This window comes from Apis laboriosa, unplaced genomic scaffold (assembly GCF_014066325.1).
Source record: "Apis laboriosa isolate Shangri-la unplaced genomic scaffold, ASM1406632v1 scaffold34_cov151, whole genome shotgun sequence".
Lineage (NCBI taxonomy): Eukaryota > Metazoa > Arthropoda > Insecta > Hymenoptera > Apidae > Apis > Apis laboriosa.
Window position 1 is genome coordinate 5,824,944 of NW_025222928.1, and position 17,889 is coordinate 5,842,832.

At 31.6% G+C, this 17,889-nt stretch overlaps 2 protein-coding genes across 5 annotated transcripts; one reads left to right on the plus strand and one right to left on the minus strand.

Moving 5' to 3' along the window:
* The first annotated feature begins 716 nt into the window (after nucleotides 1-716).
* Nucleotides 717-5,742, plus strand: LOC122714718 (protein rolling stone-like). 4 transcript variants are annotated; one of them, XM_043936332.1, is made up of 3 exons: nucleotides 3,992-4,132; nucleotides 4,353-4,510; nucleotides 4,687-5,741. In XM_043936332.1, exon 3 carries the CDS (start codon nucleotides 4,698-4,700, stop codon nucleotides 5,544-5,546), a length of 849 nt encoding a protein of 282 aa, XP_043792267.1. In that variant the 5' UTR covers nucleotides 3,992-4,132; nucleotides 4,353-4,510; nucleotides 4,687-4,697; the 3' UTR covers nucleotides 5,547-5,741. The 4 variants fall into 4 exon arrangements, with proteins under 4 accessions (XP_043792264.1, XP_043792265.1, XP_043792267.1 ...); XM_043936331.1 differs by having other exon boundaries at nucleotides 4,353-4,630; nucleotides 4,687-5,740; XM_043936329.1 differs by lacking the exons at nucleotides 3,992-4,132; nucleotides 4,353-4,510 and adding an exon at nucleotides 717-873 and having other exon boundaries at nucleotides 4,687-5,742.
* Nucleotides 5,743-5,939: 197 nt separating this feature from the next.
* Nucleotides 5,940-9,826, minus strand: LOC122714711 (zinc finger protein 184-like). Its single transcript, XM_043936316.1, has 2 exons — nucleotides 8,225-9,826; nucleotides 5,940-8,094 (listed from the first exon to the last, which is right to left on the minus strand). The coding sequence occupies exons 1-2, from the start codon at nucleotides 9,824-9,826 to the stop codon at nucleotides 6,517-6,519; spliced, it is 3,180 nt and encodes a 1,059-aa protein (XP_043792251.1). The 3' UTR covers nucleotides 5,940-6,516.
* Nucleotides 9,827-17,889: the final 8,063 nt, after the last annotated feature.

Here is a 17,889-nt window from a genome sequence, read left to right on the forward strand (position 1 = left end):
AAATCAAGAATGATTGATTTAGAGTGGAATAAATCTATGTAATATTTCAATAAATATTTGTATTGTAATTAATTATCAAGTTATTTTTTATAAAATTTATATTTTTTTAATTTCTACAATGCTTTTTATTTTAATTGAATGATGAATTATTTACATATTTTATATAGTTCTCTTCCTAATGGATCAATTATCATAAAAAGATTTGATTGAAAAAATTAAAAAAAATTTAAACAAAGAAACAAATATTAGGCTCATTAACTTAATTTAATACTCATATTACAAAAAATTAAAATGGGCGAAGAATTTTTTAAAATTCAAATTATTATTATATAAATTTAATTTGATATTCCAAATTATTCAATCTTTTAAATCTCTTCAATTTAAATTTATAGATTTTACATTTAATCATTTAATTTCAATATATATATATAAAAAAAATTATATTGAAAAATTTAAAAAAATCAGATTATATATTAGATTATAGATTATATATCTTCGATACTAATATTTTTTATAAAAATGAACCTAAACCACTAAATAATGATACATCCAGCATTGATTCGTACTAACAAAAGTCGTTCACGGGGAAAGGGAGAAAATTCACTAGCAATTATTATCAGAACGTGTCGAAAAGGTGTTCGTACAGTGCCGTAAAACACGGGGGCAACAGCTGGTGTATAGCGATTGATATTGATTTAAAGCACGCGGAGCCGGTTGCCGGGCAGTCACGGGCTAAGCGGTACGTTGAACAGGAGACCGGGACTCAAATGCCTCCCGAGTGCGAGGAAATAGAGGGCCACGAGGAGAAGACTTCCTGCATCGATGGCAGAATCAAAGAACATCTGCAGTTTTCGCCAACCTTCACGCTATGCGGTGCGAATATTTATCCTCGTTCTTTCCTTCACTTCCGTTTTCTCTTTTCTTCTTACGTTGCACCGCTTGTCCGACTCAGTAGGACTCAGGTTTTATCTTCATTACTGAATAGTCGAATTTCATGCCGGGTGTAATACGTGCTAGCGATACACGCTTCTCAATCAGTGTCACAAAAAAAGTGTCGAAGAAGATTTTTTTTTTGGATTTTTGAAAGATCTAGTTGAAGTTCTTGTGAAAGTTTATGGTTGTATTCTTCAACAGTGTGTTGTGTGTATACATACATATATATATAAAATATCAAATGAAAAATAATATATATATATATATATATATATATATACATATTATTTTTCATTTGATATTATATAATATTTGCAAAAGTATGGAAAGAATTTTTAAAACAAAGAGACTCAGTAAAACGGAATTGAAGAATATTATTATTCAAAATTTATTACAAGTCATATTCATCTGCTTATTGTACAGTTATTTTATAGCTTTGACATAACTAACTTTTATGTGCGAAATCGCAATACAAAAACCACATACCTTTTGTTTTGTGTAAAACATAGAAGAAGAGCGTGTTTTACTGTGCCTCTTTAGTTTATACTTTATTACATGTTCTTTGGTGTGCCTTCAAAGAATCTTCTTTGTTTCTTGGTTTGTAGAATGAACTACATTTCATAAATGATTCGGAAGAATAATACGTGCGCTGACTTCTAGTAAATTTACATTATTATGTTTTAAACATTTATTGATTTTATGAATCATAACTTTGATTTTAATCGTATAAATCTATATAATAAAAGATAAATCTGCAGATTTCTTAGATCCTAATCGATTGCAATTATCTTGAAATATTTTATCAAAAATGACTATTTCGAGCAACTTTGTTCTATACATATACACGACTTTAGTATATGTTTTGCTAGATATGCAAAAATGAGAGAAATATTGTTATTTTTTTTAATTTTTATAAATAAAATAGATCAAGGAAAGTTATTAATTATATTATTAACTATAAATTTATATTCAATATTTAGTATGAAAGAGATAAAGTGGGAAGGACTTTATTCTAAAGACACCCTAAAAGTAGCTATCAACCATGATGATTAGGCGAAAAGAAATGCTACACGTTCCATGTGCAGTGAAGCTCGGTTGTTCAGGGGCGGTTTAAATACATGGTTAGGAAAGAATGGAGGAAGGGAAAGGGTAACGTACGGATTTGATTGATTTCTCATGGTATAGGGTTTTGAACAGACTGACTAGGAGACTGGTCAGTGACAGGTCAGGCGTGCTATCGTACAGGCAGATCGTATACTTATGCTGATCGAGGATCGAACGGGATCGAAAAATACATTGATCGCAGCTTTCAACGCCTTAAGTTTATCTTCTTCTTCGTTTGTCAACAATTTGGTTCGTTTATGTTTTTCTTTTTGCTTTTCACTTTAAAGCAAAATTCTTTTTTATTTTTATTTTTTTTTTTATATATGAAGAAAATTATTATAATTTAATAATTATTTAAAATTAATTTTTTAAAATTTGATAATTAAAGATATAATGTAAATCTAAAGGTCTAAAGGTTTAATGTGGATAATAAATTTTATAGAGTATCGTATTGACAACAAGTATTGTGACTGACGTCACTATCAATATATCAAACTCTAGTCAATTGATATTAAAACAATTTTCACTTCAGTTTTCTTAACTCAGAAATCAGTATTTTTCTTTAATATATTCTTACTTCTATCTATCTAAATACTACATTATTAAATAATATAATAATAATAATAATTATAATAATAATAATAATAATAATAAATTATTTATATATTCACTAAAAATATTAATAATAAACTTTATTGAATATTTTTCAATTAAATATTTTTATTTAATATTTAATTTTCAAATTTTCGTGCAACAGTTTTTTTTCAATGTTTATTACAAAAAGTTATTTTTCTTGATAAAACAATGTTATGTATCAATTTAAATTTATCAATTCATATATTCATTATCAATATTCATTTAAAACTTGTTCTACACGCGCTATCAATTTTTGAATTTGATTATCAATCTATTAATCCAATATACGATTCAAAAATTTCTTTTCAAAAATTCCTATATTATTATTAATCTTGTTATCTGTTGTATAAATAATTGTCCTATAAATAGAAAGCTTTAAGGATTAATTAATTTAATTGTTTGTAACGAAATCGACCTGTATTCATATGATTATAGTAGTAATAATAGAAAATTGTAGTAAATTAAGAGGAAATTGTATTGACCAATTAACCATACTATCTATGTAGAGTATACATGCGTGCTACGTAAATTTACAGCGGTGTCCGTGCGAACCTCAGCGCCTTGGGTTAACAGGGTTAATTAGTTCAAAGTAGCTTCCATCTGCGCCGGTGTCTGGACAATGTGATTAAAGATTTTACACGGTTGTTCCACCTCAGTCACTTCAGTTCTTCGAATAAACGGCGTGACTTATTTTTATCATTTGTTTTTATCAAACTGTTATTTAAATAGATATAATCTAAAAATCGTATTACATAGTTGTATTTTTAAACATATTTGATTACATAGATAATACAAAATTATATAACTTTTAAAACATTATTTCTTTTTAACATAAGTTGGAATAATATATAGTTTCCTATCATTCAAAATGTTGATATTGTAAAAATAGAATATTGTATGTATTTATCGCGAAAATTATTATAATTTTCAAATGTATCATAAGATAAATTTAGGTAAAAAAAATAAAAAATTAAAATTTATCTCCAATACTTATCTTATTAAAAATTTGATGTTAATATAAACTTTTAAACTTAAATTATGATATAAATACTTTATTTAGTATAAGATATATATATATATAAACAGAAAATGATTAAAATTTCATAATATTGCATTTTTATTTATTATCTTCATTTTATAAAAATTAAAAGCTATGTAATATTAATACTATCATTAATTATTATTAAAAATTTATGTTTTATACAAGTTTGAAAATAACAATATTCAAATAAGCGTTATTTTAAAATTAAATCGTTTGAATAAAACCAGTATGGCTGCAATGATTCTCTATTCATATGAAGAGGTTATGTTGTCATTTCTACAAGTGATATGTATTATTTCACATATTTGATTTTTAAAAAAATTCGTAACTCGTAAAATATCAATATGGTATCAATATTATACAGGAATCTGTTGATTTTAAAACGATTTTTACTTTTATTCATACAATTTTCATCATGTAAGTATTTTTTAATATATGATCGATTTCCGAAAAAACTATACGATTGTCATATCTTTCTTTACAATATAATACCTATTATATGATTCAAGAATGATAACAATTTTTTTTATTTTCTCATATTTTCTATGAAAATTTATAATATGTAAATAAATAATATATAATTTTATACAAATTATATATCAATAATTTAAAACATTTATATGATCTTTTAAATCAGGATTTGAGCGGCAAATTTAACTGAATTAAAATCAACAAATGAAAATCGACCGAAACAAATACACATATATAGTAAAATGTGATATCTAATTAGATATCATATTAGATATCAAATAGCGTAATTAAAAAAATGGAAATAACAGAAATCTAATTATCTTGGTCATTATATTTGATTATACGCAAGTAGTGAAGGATATAATGCAATTTTTAATATTTCATAATTTCTAACACGTATTTCGCTCAGTATTCTTTCGAAATTTCAAAATAATTTGTTGCATAGTAAGTTATGATATTATTTTTATTATATTTTAATAATAAAAATCATTTATTTATAGGTCGTCGGACGATGGTGAATAAAATCTGGTGTCAAGAAGGAGCAAAAAAGTGGTTTTTTAAGAAAAATCAACCATTGCATCCACGAGTTTTATCCGAACCAAAATGTCAGAAATATGTAGCCACCTGGTATCTATTATATCGTTGGTTAATTTTTATGGCCTGGGCTTGTATTGTCATATGTTCAATTTTCGAATTTGGTAGTTACAAACCTATGTTAGCGTACGATAAATGGCCAATTTACATGACCAACTGGGATTTAGTATTAGGATTTACTCAAGCTTTACTTGGCGGTTTTCTCGTATTAAGAAGATGGAATCTGCAAAAAGTATCGGGCTTCGATCCTTCTACGCTGATGCTAGGATCGATGGACAGAGTTTATTTGTTCCTTTATGTTATAACTACTAATACAGCGATTGTAATTACAATTACTTATTGGAGTAGTATATATGATCCTACAATTCATTATTTGGATCCTTTAAATATTATGTTACACATATGTAACAGTATTTTAATGATAATAGATTTTTGTATCACGAGCATTCCGTTTAGACTAAGGAACTTCTGGTGGTGTTTAATTTTAGTTATTTTGTATATTATATTTTCAGTAATATATTATTTGGTTGGTGGAGTAGACAAGAATGGTTACCATTATATCTATAAAATTCTTGACTGGAAAAAACCCGTTCAAGCTTCATTGGTATGTATAGGTGAAGCTGTATTAATAACCATATTGCATTCTTTAATGTGTTTCTTAGATATAATAAAGAATAGATTGTATTTGAAAATTGACAAAAAATTAGGAAGATCATATTTAGAAACACAGATGTCTAAAAGAGAAAAAAATATCGATATTGTTTAAAATTTAGCGATAATAGGCAATTTTTTTTTATAATAATTTTAAAACGTATTATTTGTATTTTACAATTATATATTTAAAAACTGTAATTTCCTTATATATTTTTTTAAAGATAAATTAATTTTTTATTTACAAAATAGTGTAAAGGAAAATGAAAGTGATTTTCTTACATTCTTTAATAAATATTTAATAAGACTTCGACAATAAATATATATACGAAATTGTAAAACGTAAAAATGTATTTGTGTATTTATGATTTATATAATTGTATTTATATTATTACAGAATATTCCTCGAATTATTTTTAAATAAACTTTAAGTTGATATAAATTTAATTTAATTAAACAAATAAATCATATACTACGGTATAAATAATTTAATTATTAGTTACAAAAATTGTAGATAGAATTTTAGCAATATAAAAATTTATTATAAAGAAAATAATGTATTAAACATATTTTTAATACACGCACACATATACGCATTTAGTTTAGTTTGATGAAGTTTGTATTTTGTCAACATTTTTTAATTATTGTATACCAATCTTATAAAAACATTTTAATTTTTTTCATTTACATCTCAGCATATTTTAATTTTAAATTGAGATTATTGAATTATATTATTATACAATTAGTAAAAATTCTCAATGTATGAAATGTATAGCGTATAAACTACTCACATCCTACAATATGTATATTCAATATCTTAATTCTAGTAAACGAATTTTATTATACATATTTATATACACAAGGTTTTAGGAATTTTATATACAATAGAAGAACAATGAATAAACTTTTTGGAAAAATAGCAACAATTTATTAATAAAATAACGATTTGAAGCAATTATGGACTGTAGTATAAATGAATGTAAGGCTAAACAAGCCTTTGATCACAGACCATATTAAAACTTATCCTATATTAAAAGATAACAATGATCAGCTTTTTTCACCCATTTTCAAAGTACACTCACTTATTATTCAAGTTCTCGCAGATTTATAGTATTTTCAGATGGTACTGAATCAAGTAATAGTACCTGATACTCTGTTCCTACTACATCATCTTGATAATACATTGAAGGCAATTCCTCTGTGAGCAATAAACCTTCTTCTAAATCACTTGTACCTACTACAACATCGGATGATCCGACAACCGAATCTAACACAGCACCGTTTGCTTTTAATTTCCACACGTCGGAAAAAGTTAAATCAGTTCGTGCAGATCCTTGATCTTTTTTCATATGTTGATTAGATAATTGTTTATGTGTAGTAATATTTGAAGAAGGTTCCGATGTTTTTACTATATTATTAAGAGGTGGTGGTTCTGGTTCAGGAAGAGAACGATCTGTTTTCGATGAAGTACTGAAAATAACAGCATCATAAGGTGCTACCATTATCATTTGTTCTGTAGGTTTTGATACCGAAGGAGCAGTATATAAAATGTAATCAATATTACACACAGAATCTCCAGATATTTTACCAGTTGTTTTATCGCACTCTTCAACACGAGTACCATGTATCTTTAACATATGTGCTCTAAGCGTAGCTTTCGTAGAATACGAACGTGTACAAGATTCAACTGGACAATGATATAAAGTCTTAGATTGATCTCGTGGAGGCACTGTATCGTTTTTAATTTGATTTTCATTACTATCCTGAATTATTGTATTATTATGTTCAGTTTTTTCTTTTATTATAGATGTGTTCAGGCAAGCTACATTTATATTCAGATCTATTGACTTTCTCTTTGATTTCACAACCGGATTTACCCTGGAACATTGTATATCTTTCACTTTGCTCCGTTTTTGACTATTGATGTTATCATGTGTATTTGTCTCTATTTCTTCTTTAACTTGATGCTTCTTTATATGAACATATAAACTACTTTTTGCCGAAAATTTCGCATTACATATACAACATTGAAAATATCTTCCTTCTTTATGCGTTAATCTATGTTCCTTAAGATGTTCTGATCTCATAAATGCTTTCCCACAAGAAGGAACATCACATACAAATTTCCGTTCATTAGTGTGTTTCTTTTGATGTCTTTTTAATTTACTAGAGGAAGAAAATGCCCATTGGCAACCTTGAAATGTACAAAGATAGGGTTTACAGCCAGTGTGCGAACGTATGTGTGCTTTTAGCCTACAAGGCTTATCAAATACTTTACCGCAACCTGGCCACGAGCATTTTACATCTACTTCTTTATAACTATGGCATCTTTGATGCGACGTTAAAGCATTACTACTATAATACCTTTTGCCACATCCTTCATGTTTACAAATATATGGAGCATGACTTTGATCGTGAGTCTTCATATGCAGTTCCAAGGCTCTTTTTGTCTGAAACTTTTCTTGGCAGTCTGGTACTTGACATAATATTCTATTTGGGCGACTATGCAATTTTGCATGACTCCATAAATTATAAATTGTAGTAAATCGACGATTACAACCTTCTACCTCGCAAACATAATCTTTACGTTTCAAATGTGTTTCTTTATGTCTTTTGAGTTTAAATTCTGAATAAAATGCCCAAGCACATCCTTCAAAATCACACTGAAAAAAAAAACAAACATAAATAAATATATTATCTCTATTTAATTAAATCTTTATTTGAGAAATTAGAAGAAAGTAAAAATAAATAAAAATTGTAAAGATTTGTGAATAATATGTACAATTTATATACCTTGAAAGGTCTTACACCATAGTGTGCTAGTAAATGGCCTTTTAGAGCATAAAGTTTACTAAATTGTCTATTGCAATCATCACGTGGACAAAGCCATATTTTTCCATTTTCGTTCACAGATATTGGTTGTAGATTATCATCCGTAATACCTAATTCTTCTAAAGCATTAGATATCACCATTTCATGTTGATTACTAGGATTTTCTGTACTATGTTCCATTGTTCCATTCCACACAGTTGATGTTTCAATTTTTGGTAATTTTGGAAAATTTCCTGTAGCTTCTATAAGTTCAGAAGTTTTTCCTTGATAAATCTGTTCTTCAGTACCTGTATTTATAACAATTTGTGTCATATTTGAAATTTTATCTGTTGATATAGCTACAACAGCCATTGTACTATCTTCAGTATCTACAACATCTTCTTCAGATATTTTTATTTCATTGTCTAATTTCTTTTCTATTGTTTCCGATATTTTTTTACGTTTCTTAATAATACGTGGTTCTAATTTTACTTTAGCTTTTGTTTTTAATTGTTCAATTATAGCATTTTCAGAATCACCATCAACCAATTTTGTATCTGTCAATTCATGTATAGTATTTTCTGAATTGAGATCTTGTACATAGAGATTCGTAGTATCATTACACAAGCTATTATCTTTTTGCAATTCAATTTCTTTATTCACGTTATTTATATTATGAAAATCATCTACAACAACTTGTGTAGATTTATTTTGCAATTCTTGATTATCTGGAATCATAGCTTTCTTCATAAGCGAAGTTTGTTCAGTCTCTGTACATATTTCTTCGTCATCTCTGTTAGGGACACTTAAAGTAGGTTGAGCACTCGTTGACGGTAAAATTTCACCGGCAACCATCATATCATCGGGAGATAACGCCAATGGATCTAAATGATCCAATTGAAATTCTGGTAGTATAAAGCTATCTTTTTCATCGAGTAACTTCTCATTTTGGAGCTCATGAAGTAAAGGATCATAACCTAAATTGAGTTTCTTGTCAGACAAATCGATGTCGATTGATAATCCGTCAGGGTCCTTTTCCAGAAAAGCGTGCTGGAGTTCCTCGCCCAGGTATCGGTCGACGCCCTCCTCGACTCCAGATTTGATCGCGTCGAGGTCCATGCTCGACACGGATTCCGTCCGCGTTTTTAACCATTTCTCAATATCAGCTACAGTCTCGACATCGGCAGCTTTACCGATCACATCAACGTTCGATTCGCCTGTAACACTATTCGTCACTTGGTTATTTTCAATCCACTCTCTTTCGTGATACTGTACACTCTCGTCGTCACTCCTCGTTATCTGTTTTTCTTTTTTATTTGTTTCCTCTCTTTTGTCCTCATCCGGTGAAGCGGGTAGCAAATTTAATTGGTTGTAACCTACCGATCCACCCACAATGCCAACCTCTCCGTGCGCCCAACCGCGAACCGAACACAAACCTCGTCGATTACGAAAGATTCGCGGGATTTGTTTTGACTTGCAAGCGGAGGGAGTTCCTTTACGAGACATTTGACTGCCCCGTAGCCAGCTCTGTAGGGGTTCACACACAGCAACAACGCCGCCATCGAAGGAAATCTTGTAGCTCATAGGCGGCCTACCGTATTGAGAATTGAATGAAATTCACAAACATAGATGGCATTATATGACTTTGTAGTTTCCCGCGATTTTCTAATTAAGAGCCTTAATACATATTATAATTATTATTATTTTTATTTATTTATAAAAATATTTATAATATAATATTTTCTTTATAATCTTTCACTAAAATTATATCATATTAAGTTTCTGTTATCTCATATTAAATAATAATTAATATTTGAATAATTAACATATAATTAATTATATGTATTAAAAATATTTTATAAAATTACGCATAGCGAGAAAATAGATTCTATAAACGAATCTTCGATAGTAATAAAATGATTCAAAATTCTTTTTCCCTCCATTGTAAAGGTTTTCGTTTGTTTAAATTCCACTGCTGCGCTGTCGCCGAGCCGTGCTTCGCGTCAAAACACTCGCGTCATGTATCAAAGTATACTATGTTTTGCAAAATTCCCGTTTTAACGAATTAGATTGTAAAACCGAGAATATAATATCTATATTCTTTACATTAAAACACATTATAATTATGAAGAAAAAATGATGAAAATATATTCAACTGACATCCCATATTTTTTCTTTATTCATCAAGAATTAATATAAACAAGGAAAACAAATAATGAGAGAGGGAAACAGAAATAGAGTAAAAATATTGAAATCAGCGCCATCTTCAGAATGCCGCAAATGAAACACAAAAAAGAAGACAAAAAATAATTGAAAAAGAATAGAGAATAGATGAGAAGAGACTGCTAGTGTCATCTCTTAAAAATATCTCTTTAAAGAATTATTTTTTAACATTCAAGAGATGGCGTTGACGATTAATTCTTATTCTATCTTATCTTTGACACCAAAGATGGTGTTAGGAATTAATTCTCATTCTATCTTTATTTTTTTTTAACTATTTTGTATCCTTTTTTTATGTGTTTCATTTTCAAGATTTTGAAGATGATTTCAATATTTTTATTCTATTTTTCCCACTATTTGCTCTATCCTTGTTTATACTTGCTTTATAAGATTTATAGTATTGCCTAATCAATTGATTAAAAGTATTAACAGAATTTATATAATAATAAATATATATATATATATTTACATTTTTATATATTGTGAGATATATATGGGATATTAGTGTATTTTTGTATGTATCTTCGGATCGATTCGAACAATTTTATTTATTTATCCATTATATTATATTATATTTAATAATAATTGTAATTAAAATTTATAATAATCAAATTATATGATTTAATACTTGTTTATGATTAAAAACAATTTTCAATAATAAAATTAATTCTATAAAAAATTTGGTTTATTCAGTACTTTTTCTTTACTTTTTCGATATTACAAATTATTTCTTTTGAACATACGAATAATATTTCACATATATAATTTAATCGTACAATAATTTAAATCTTTATACGTTTCCAACATACGTTTCCAAATTTGTTTTTGAAGTTACGTTTGGTTATTTAGTCACAGCAAAATCAATTTCAATTTCATTCAAATAGAAGGAGAACACGAATTATAATCAAACATATCTTTTTGTTTAATTTGCATTTTCAATTGCTCTATTCTAGATAATTTTTTACCCATTTCATTCGAATCGGTTTTTTTCTTATCGGACGATGCCTTCTTTTGTCTAGCTCGTTCACAAATTTTCAATATTTCTGGTTTTTCCGGCACTTGTTGTTGGGAAACTTTACGAGAATGAAAATCATTATTCAATGGTTGAATAATATCTTCCGATCGAACTCCCGACAGACAATTGAATGCTTTTCTTTTTTTCTCAACCGGCCTCATTTCATCATACGGCATTCTACACGGTTCCAAATGTTTCGTATTTTCTTTACTCTCGTTTTGCTGACTCATTACCATGCGGTTGATCGATGTCTGTATTTATAAATTGATTAATTTATTTATCGAATCGCGAACAAACAACTTTAACCTCCTATTCTCGATACAAAATTTAATCCACGAAAGTTCTTTAAAAGCGAAACTGTTATTGTTCCCTTATCCGTTGAAAAATTCGCTCGAAAAAAAAAAATCTATTTCCAAGTTTCGTTTAATTATCGTTGAAAAAAGAAAATAAGGAAACAAACGCTTACCAAACTGGTTGAGCTCAACATTTTGGACAATGCCGCTCTAGGCATCTTGTAGGATGGTGGAGACTTCGGTTGAGGTTCCACGCAACCTTTCGGACACGATTTTATCGTTTCTGTATACAAGAAGACATCCCCACATGTCAATTCGTATCGTGAATCCTGCAACCTCGGATCGCATATCCTTTTATTTCTCTTCTCCCTGAGCGCCAGTTTACAAGTACACGGATCAGGCCAAAACCTCTTTGGATTTGGCCCAAAGATCGTCTCCCACAACGTGTACTTCTCCTCCACCGGTTTCTCCTCCTCCTTGCAATTATCCGGCTTCTTTTTCGGCTCTGGCCTCTTTTTAAACGTGAAAAATTTTCTCTTCTTCTTTTTCATTTCCTCGAATTCGATACACTTCGACTCGCAACCCTTGCAAACGAGATCTACGCGAGGTGGCGAAGGCAATCCGCAATTACCGCTACCATATTCGACCATATTCGATTTCTTCTTCCAGAACCAGAAAGATCGGGCATCTACTTTGGGCCCGATACATGTTATCATACGACTTCTGAGCAATATTGAGGGATTATAGTTTTCCTGAGAATAGTAACTCTTTTATGCATTAAATATGCGTTGCTTCGTTATAAAAAAAAAAAAAAATATATGAGTTTAACTTTCTTAATATTCTAATAAAATAATTCTAATATGAGTTTTTTTTCTTTTTTTTTTTTTTTTTTTGAGACCGATACAAATTTATGCCAAGATATAGTAAAGTATAGATAAAAATTGTTGTTGATCTTTTATTATAATATAATAATAATATTATATAATATAATAATATTATTTATATAAAAAAGGATCCCGATCTATCCTATTTCGAAAACTATTATTTTATCTATCCTTTCTCTTTAAATTAAAATAAACATATTATATGTATCTTGGTTGAAAAAAAAAAGGGTTAAGCGAAAAATTCGTCCAGCTTGTCCAGATAACCTATCCCTTTCTAATAACTGATTATTTCACCGATTATTGTTCCGTTGTTATTGAAAACGATACCTTTATGAATTTTACACCGGAAATTTGGAATTTGGGTCTGAAGGATGCCATGATGAGGTAAGTTTTTTTTTTTTGTGGACGAAAATCGTCCTTTTTATTATCGTGTGAGTTTACATTGGAAATTTGGTCCTTCAATATGAATGAAACTGGTTCAAAATGAAACAACGAAATATCGATTACGCCCCTACTATTTCATAATTTGTCCATCGATATTTATTGTTCTAATTTTCAAATTTTTAAAACTTCTCGCATAACCTTTCCACTCTCTCTTCCTCCTTCTCCTCCTCCTCACCCCAATTTCGATCTTTTCCCTTATCATCTATTAATACTTATCATTAGTCGATCAATAATCAATTCGATCGATTCGATTATTATTCAAACTCGATCCTCCCTCGATTACTTAAAATTTCATTAAATTAAAATTCCTCCCATGTTAATTCTAATTCAACGAATTAGAAACGATCGTGGAAAGAGAGAGAGAGAAAGAGAAAGAGAGAGAGAGAGACAGAGAGGAACGATTCGAACCAAGTTCCCCGCTATTCGATTTCCTTTGATCACCCACCGTTTCCGGCCTCCTCCTGTTCAAACCTTCGACTAACCTCAGCCACTGTTAATTTCAGGAGGAAGCATCGGAATTACCGATACTCAGCCTGTCTGAGCGAACCGATGAAACGAGAAACGTTCCGGAAACGTCGATATCGCGCGCGATCCACGCTATGGATGCTCTCCTGCCCGTGGAAAACGAGCGGCGGGAAGTGAGCGCATGGGGGAGGCGAAGAGGAGGTTGGAAACTTGGAGAAGACACGAAGAAGAGATTTCGAAGCGTTTCAGATTGATTCGGTTTAAACCGAATTCTCTGGTTTTGCTTACAGTATGCCTCATAAGTGGTGTGTGAGTTGCACACACACTGTATTCGCACTGTATTCCATGATTCCATGGTTTATCGTTTATTGAGAGAGAGAGAGAGAGAAGTGTGATTTTCGCGCCAAAATCACGAGATCCGTCAAACTTTCACAAATTATCGGGCCATTATCGATCATTAATAATAATAATAATAATAATCGTTTATAATAAAGTTTTTCGTTTATAATAAAGATGCGTGTTTATTTCTTACGTGTGTGGTTATTGATTATTTTTTTTTTTTTTTTTTTTTTTAAGAAATTATAACTTAAATATGTAAATTAATTTATTCGTGTAGGAAAATAGAAACAGATATTTTTATGTAAATTCAATTAGAAATTTATACTTGGAAATTAATGAAACTATATCAAATATTCGAAACATCGATCAACTTAATAAAAACTTAATCAATTTTATTATTGAGAATCGGACTCACTTTTTAAAATTGAAATTTTATATTATTCTTAATATAAAACTGAAAAATAACGAAAGATGCGAATCGAACGTTTATATGATATTATTTGTCAACCTTAATCAAACCCTCGATCAATAAAAATTTAATAATCAACCATTCTCACTTTAAGTTTTAACATAACATTATTCTTAATGTTAAGACGACCATACATACTTCGAATAACTTGTATAATAAAATTACAAAATCTTAATACAAAACTGAAAAAGACAAAGATAGATCTATCTTGATTATCATCAAGAACCGTTCTCTCTTTTTTAACGAAATTTCACACAACGTTATTCTCTAATGTTATAAACCATAACCATATATACTTCGAATATTAAATCGAATGAAACAGCATTAATAATTATAACAAACTGAAAAAGAGACGACGACAAAGGTGATCAGATATGTTCGAAAAGAACGAAACGGTGGAACCGATCGTCGAATCAACACCCAAAACCATGGCCAACACCATAAAAACGCAACGATCAACCCTTGACCATCAGCTAAAATCGGTCCACCACCTCTAACTAACCACCTCTTCCTAACGTATCACCCCCGCGGCTGAACGACGCTGTAGACGTTGCACGCAGCCCACCGCCACTCCATCCCCTCCTCCGCGCGAGGAGGGTATATCCCCCAACCGGCGATTTTCCGGCGGCGAGTCGCGGTGAGGAAGGGTGTTTACTCAAGACACGACAATTCATTACGTAATTGAATTGAATGAGGCCCCTCTCTCTCTCTCTCTCTCTCCTTTCTGCTTTCTCCATTTCCCCACCTTGCTTGCGCATCCCTCCTTGTCTAGCCAAGGGATAACGGGCACGGCACGTGTAGTGTAGAAACGACCGTGGTTGCGCGTGTGCGGGTCTATTTGGCCAGGCAGAAGAGAGAGAGAGAGAGAGAGAGAGAGGAGGGAGAGATCCATCCGTCCCATGGCCACCACACCCAACGAGCATCCATGCAGGTTGAGACGCGAGGATGGACGAGGATAGAGTTACAGTATACGCGATGCGTACAGAGAGAGAGAGAGAGAGGAGTATTCGGCCCGTGTCTGCCTCGAAAACGTTGGTGGAGGAGGGATAGGCAGGTAGGGGTTGCTACCGAATTAAACGATTAGTTAAACTGATTTCGAGTTAGGCGAATGAATAAGTAATCGGATTTCTCGTTAAGGTAATCGCATTGCGCCCTGATTGGCTCCGTCTGCCTGCGTTATAGACCGTTTCTCCCTCTACTACCGTTTCCATCGTTGTATATATGTATACATCTCTCTCTCTCCCCGCGCCAATCCCGCCTCGCGTTATCTTTGTTACACGAGCGTTAATTCTCTTCCCCGTTCGAACATCTCCTTTCCTTGTTCGTTACCTTTGTCGCTCGTTCCTCTCTCTCTCTCTCTCTCTCTCTCTCTCTCTCTCTCTCTCTCTCTCGTTCAACGGTAACGGAAGCATCATTCAGCATCCGTCTCCTTCCCGTCTGCTTCTATCTTCGTCGTCGATCTCTTTTTTTCCAAGCTTCTTTCAAGGATACTTGCCTACCTGGATACCTTTGGCTTTTGTATTTTGATCATCGGGATACCGTGATCCATACCGTGTCACGATTTGATCGATTGTTTGTAAAAGAGTTTTCGAAAGGTAAATTGTCGATGTAATCTCTTTGTTCTCTTTTTATACTTTTCTTTCTAAATCGAGTTAATCAAGACGAGTTATTTAATTCTGAAATTTATTAATTTAATTTTTTGAGTTATTTGAAATTTTCAAATTTTTATCTCTCTCGTTTCTTTATTTCTCATATTTGATCAAACAATAGTCTAGATTATTTTCTTCTCTTTCGCGCCCATCTCCTTTTCATCATCGTCCTTTCTTCTAGATTTCTCAACCAAGGTGGATTTACATCGTTCCCTTTCAGTTTTCCAATCCCCGTCGTTACTGTCTATCCATATCCGTCCCAACGTTTCACGGGCCGTGTTTGCCCAACCAATTACATTGCCGAACGCAATCCCATTTAAATATTGCCGAGTTTGGTAGCGGCAAACACGAGACACGCCGCGTCCCGGCCTCGCAATTCGAACGCGGCTGGCCTGTCAAAAGGCCAGTTACGCGTCCATTTCGATGTAAAACGTTGCCACGCAAATATTTTCGACTCTCCAAACTGGTGGCCATCCCCTTCCTCAAGATTCGATTCCGTCGCTTCTTGAATTTCAATTTCGTATCGAGGATTTTTTTCTAAGGGAGAAAGAAGAAAAAAATTCGACAATGGAGGGTGAAATTGAAAGTGGTTTCGATTTGCGATGGCTTGAAGAAAAAAGAAAGAAAATGAATCTAAATTAAGTTACTGCGAATTTTAAATGAAAGAAGATTATATATTATTTCTTTTCTTATTCCTTATAAAATTATTATAAAATTGTAAAATTTGCAAAATCATGACGACACTGTTAAAAAATAGAATTCAATAATGTAAATTAATTGTAAATAAAAATTCCATCAACATCTATCTGCAACATCTATCTATCTACAAAAGTTTACACAAAATTTAATCCAATTTTATCCAACTTCAAAAATCTTTTAAATCCTACATCATCTCCTCTTCGAAATATCCACGGAAGTGACGATCAACAGTACTAAATCATTTAAAACCGATCATCGTACCCCATCTACTAACTACGACATGAATATGATCGACAGGGATCGTGAACGAGCATCATTCTCACCTAACCTATCATCCACGAGGGACGTGTGTCCACCACACAGTACACAACACCCCAACGCCACCGAGTGAGTGATTGCCGAAATGAGGATTGTTCGTGATGTCTACCTGTCAATGTGTACCGTGAATGAAACGAAGAGAGACAGAAGACACGTAGATGCAAAAGAGACACACATAGGGAATCAGGTTTATCGCTGAATGATAGTTGGTGAAATAAAGAGCAACGCATTCAAACGCTCAATACAAGGATACCTATACGATATATTACTTTCCAAAAGACAAAGAAATACATGAGAGAAACATAAGCACGTGATCACACTTGGGCTACATTGGATGTTAGTTACAAAACAAAGAAAGAAACGCATAGATACAAAAGATTGACCCGAGCTATTGGTTGGTGGTAGATAGCAAAAGACAGAGAAACGCATAAACATAAGAGAGACGCATCGAAACGGCGACCAGGGAATTGGACTATCGCTATAGGTGTTAGCGAAACAAAGAGAGAAAGAGAGACGCACAGAGATGCATTGAAACGGTGGCCAACACAAGTAAGACTACATCGCTAGATGGTAGTTCGCAAAAGACAGAGAAACGCGTAAACGGAAGAGAGACGCAGACGACGCATCCAAACGATGGCCAACGTAGAAAACCAAGCGTCGGTTTGCGAAACAAGGAGAGACACGTTGAAACGGTGGCCAGTGGATGGAATTGGGCTATCGCTAGGTGTTAGTTCGCGAAACAAAGAGAGAAGCGCGGAGACAAGAAAGAGAGAGCGAGAAAGAGAGAGACACGGCGACAAGTAAGGTGTTAGTTTGGGAAGCGAAGAGAGAGACGGAGAAGCGAGAGGCAAC

Excerpts from the sequence above, each read along its gene's own strand:
- LOC122714718 (XM_043936329.1), top strand. The coding sequence starts at position 768 with ATGCCTCCCGAGTGCGAGGAAATAGAGGGCCACGAGGAGAAGACTTCC. Across the intron at positions 874-4,686 it reads GCCAACCTTCACGCTATGCG|GTCGTCGGACGATGGTGAAT; the intron begins GTGCGAATATTT and ends ATTTATTTATAG.
- LOC122714711 (XM_043936316.1), bottom strand. The coding sequence starts at position 9,826 with ATGAGCTACAAGATTTCCTTCGATGGCGGCGTTGTTGCTGTGTGTGAA. Across the intron at positions 8,095-8,224 it reads ATGGTGTAAGACCTTTCAAG|TGTGATTTTGAAGGATGTGC; the intron begins GTATATAAATTG and ends TTTTTTTTTCAG.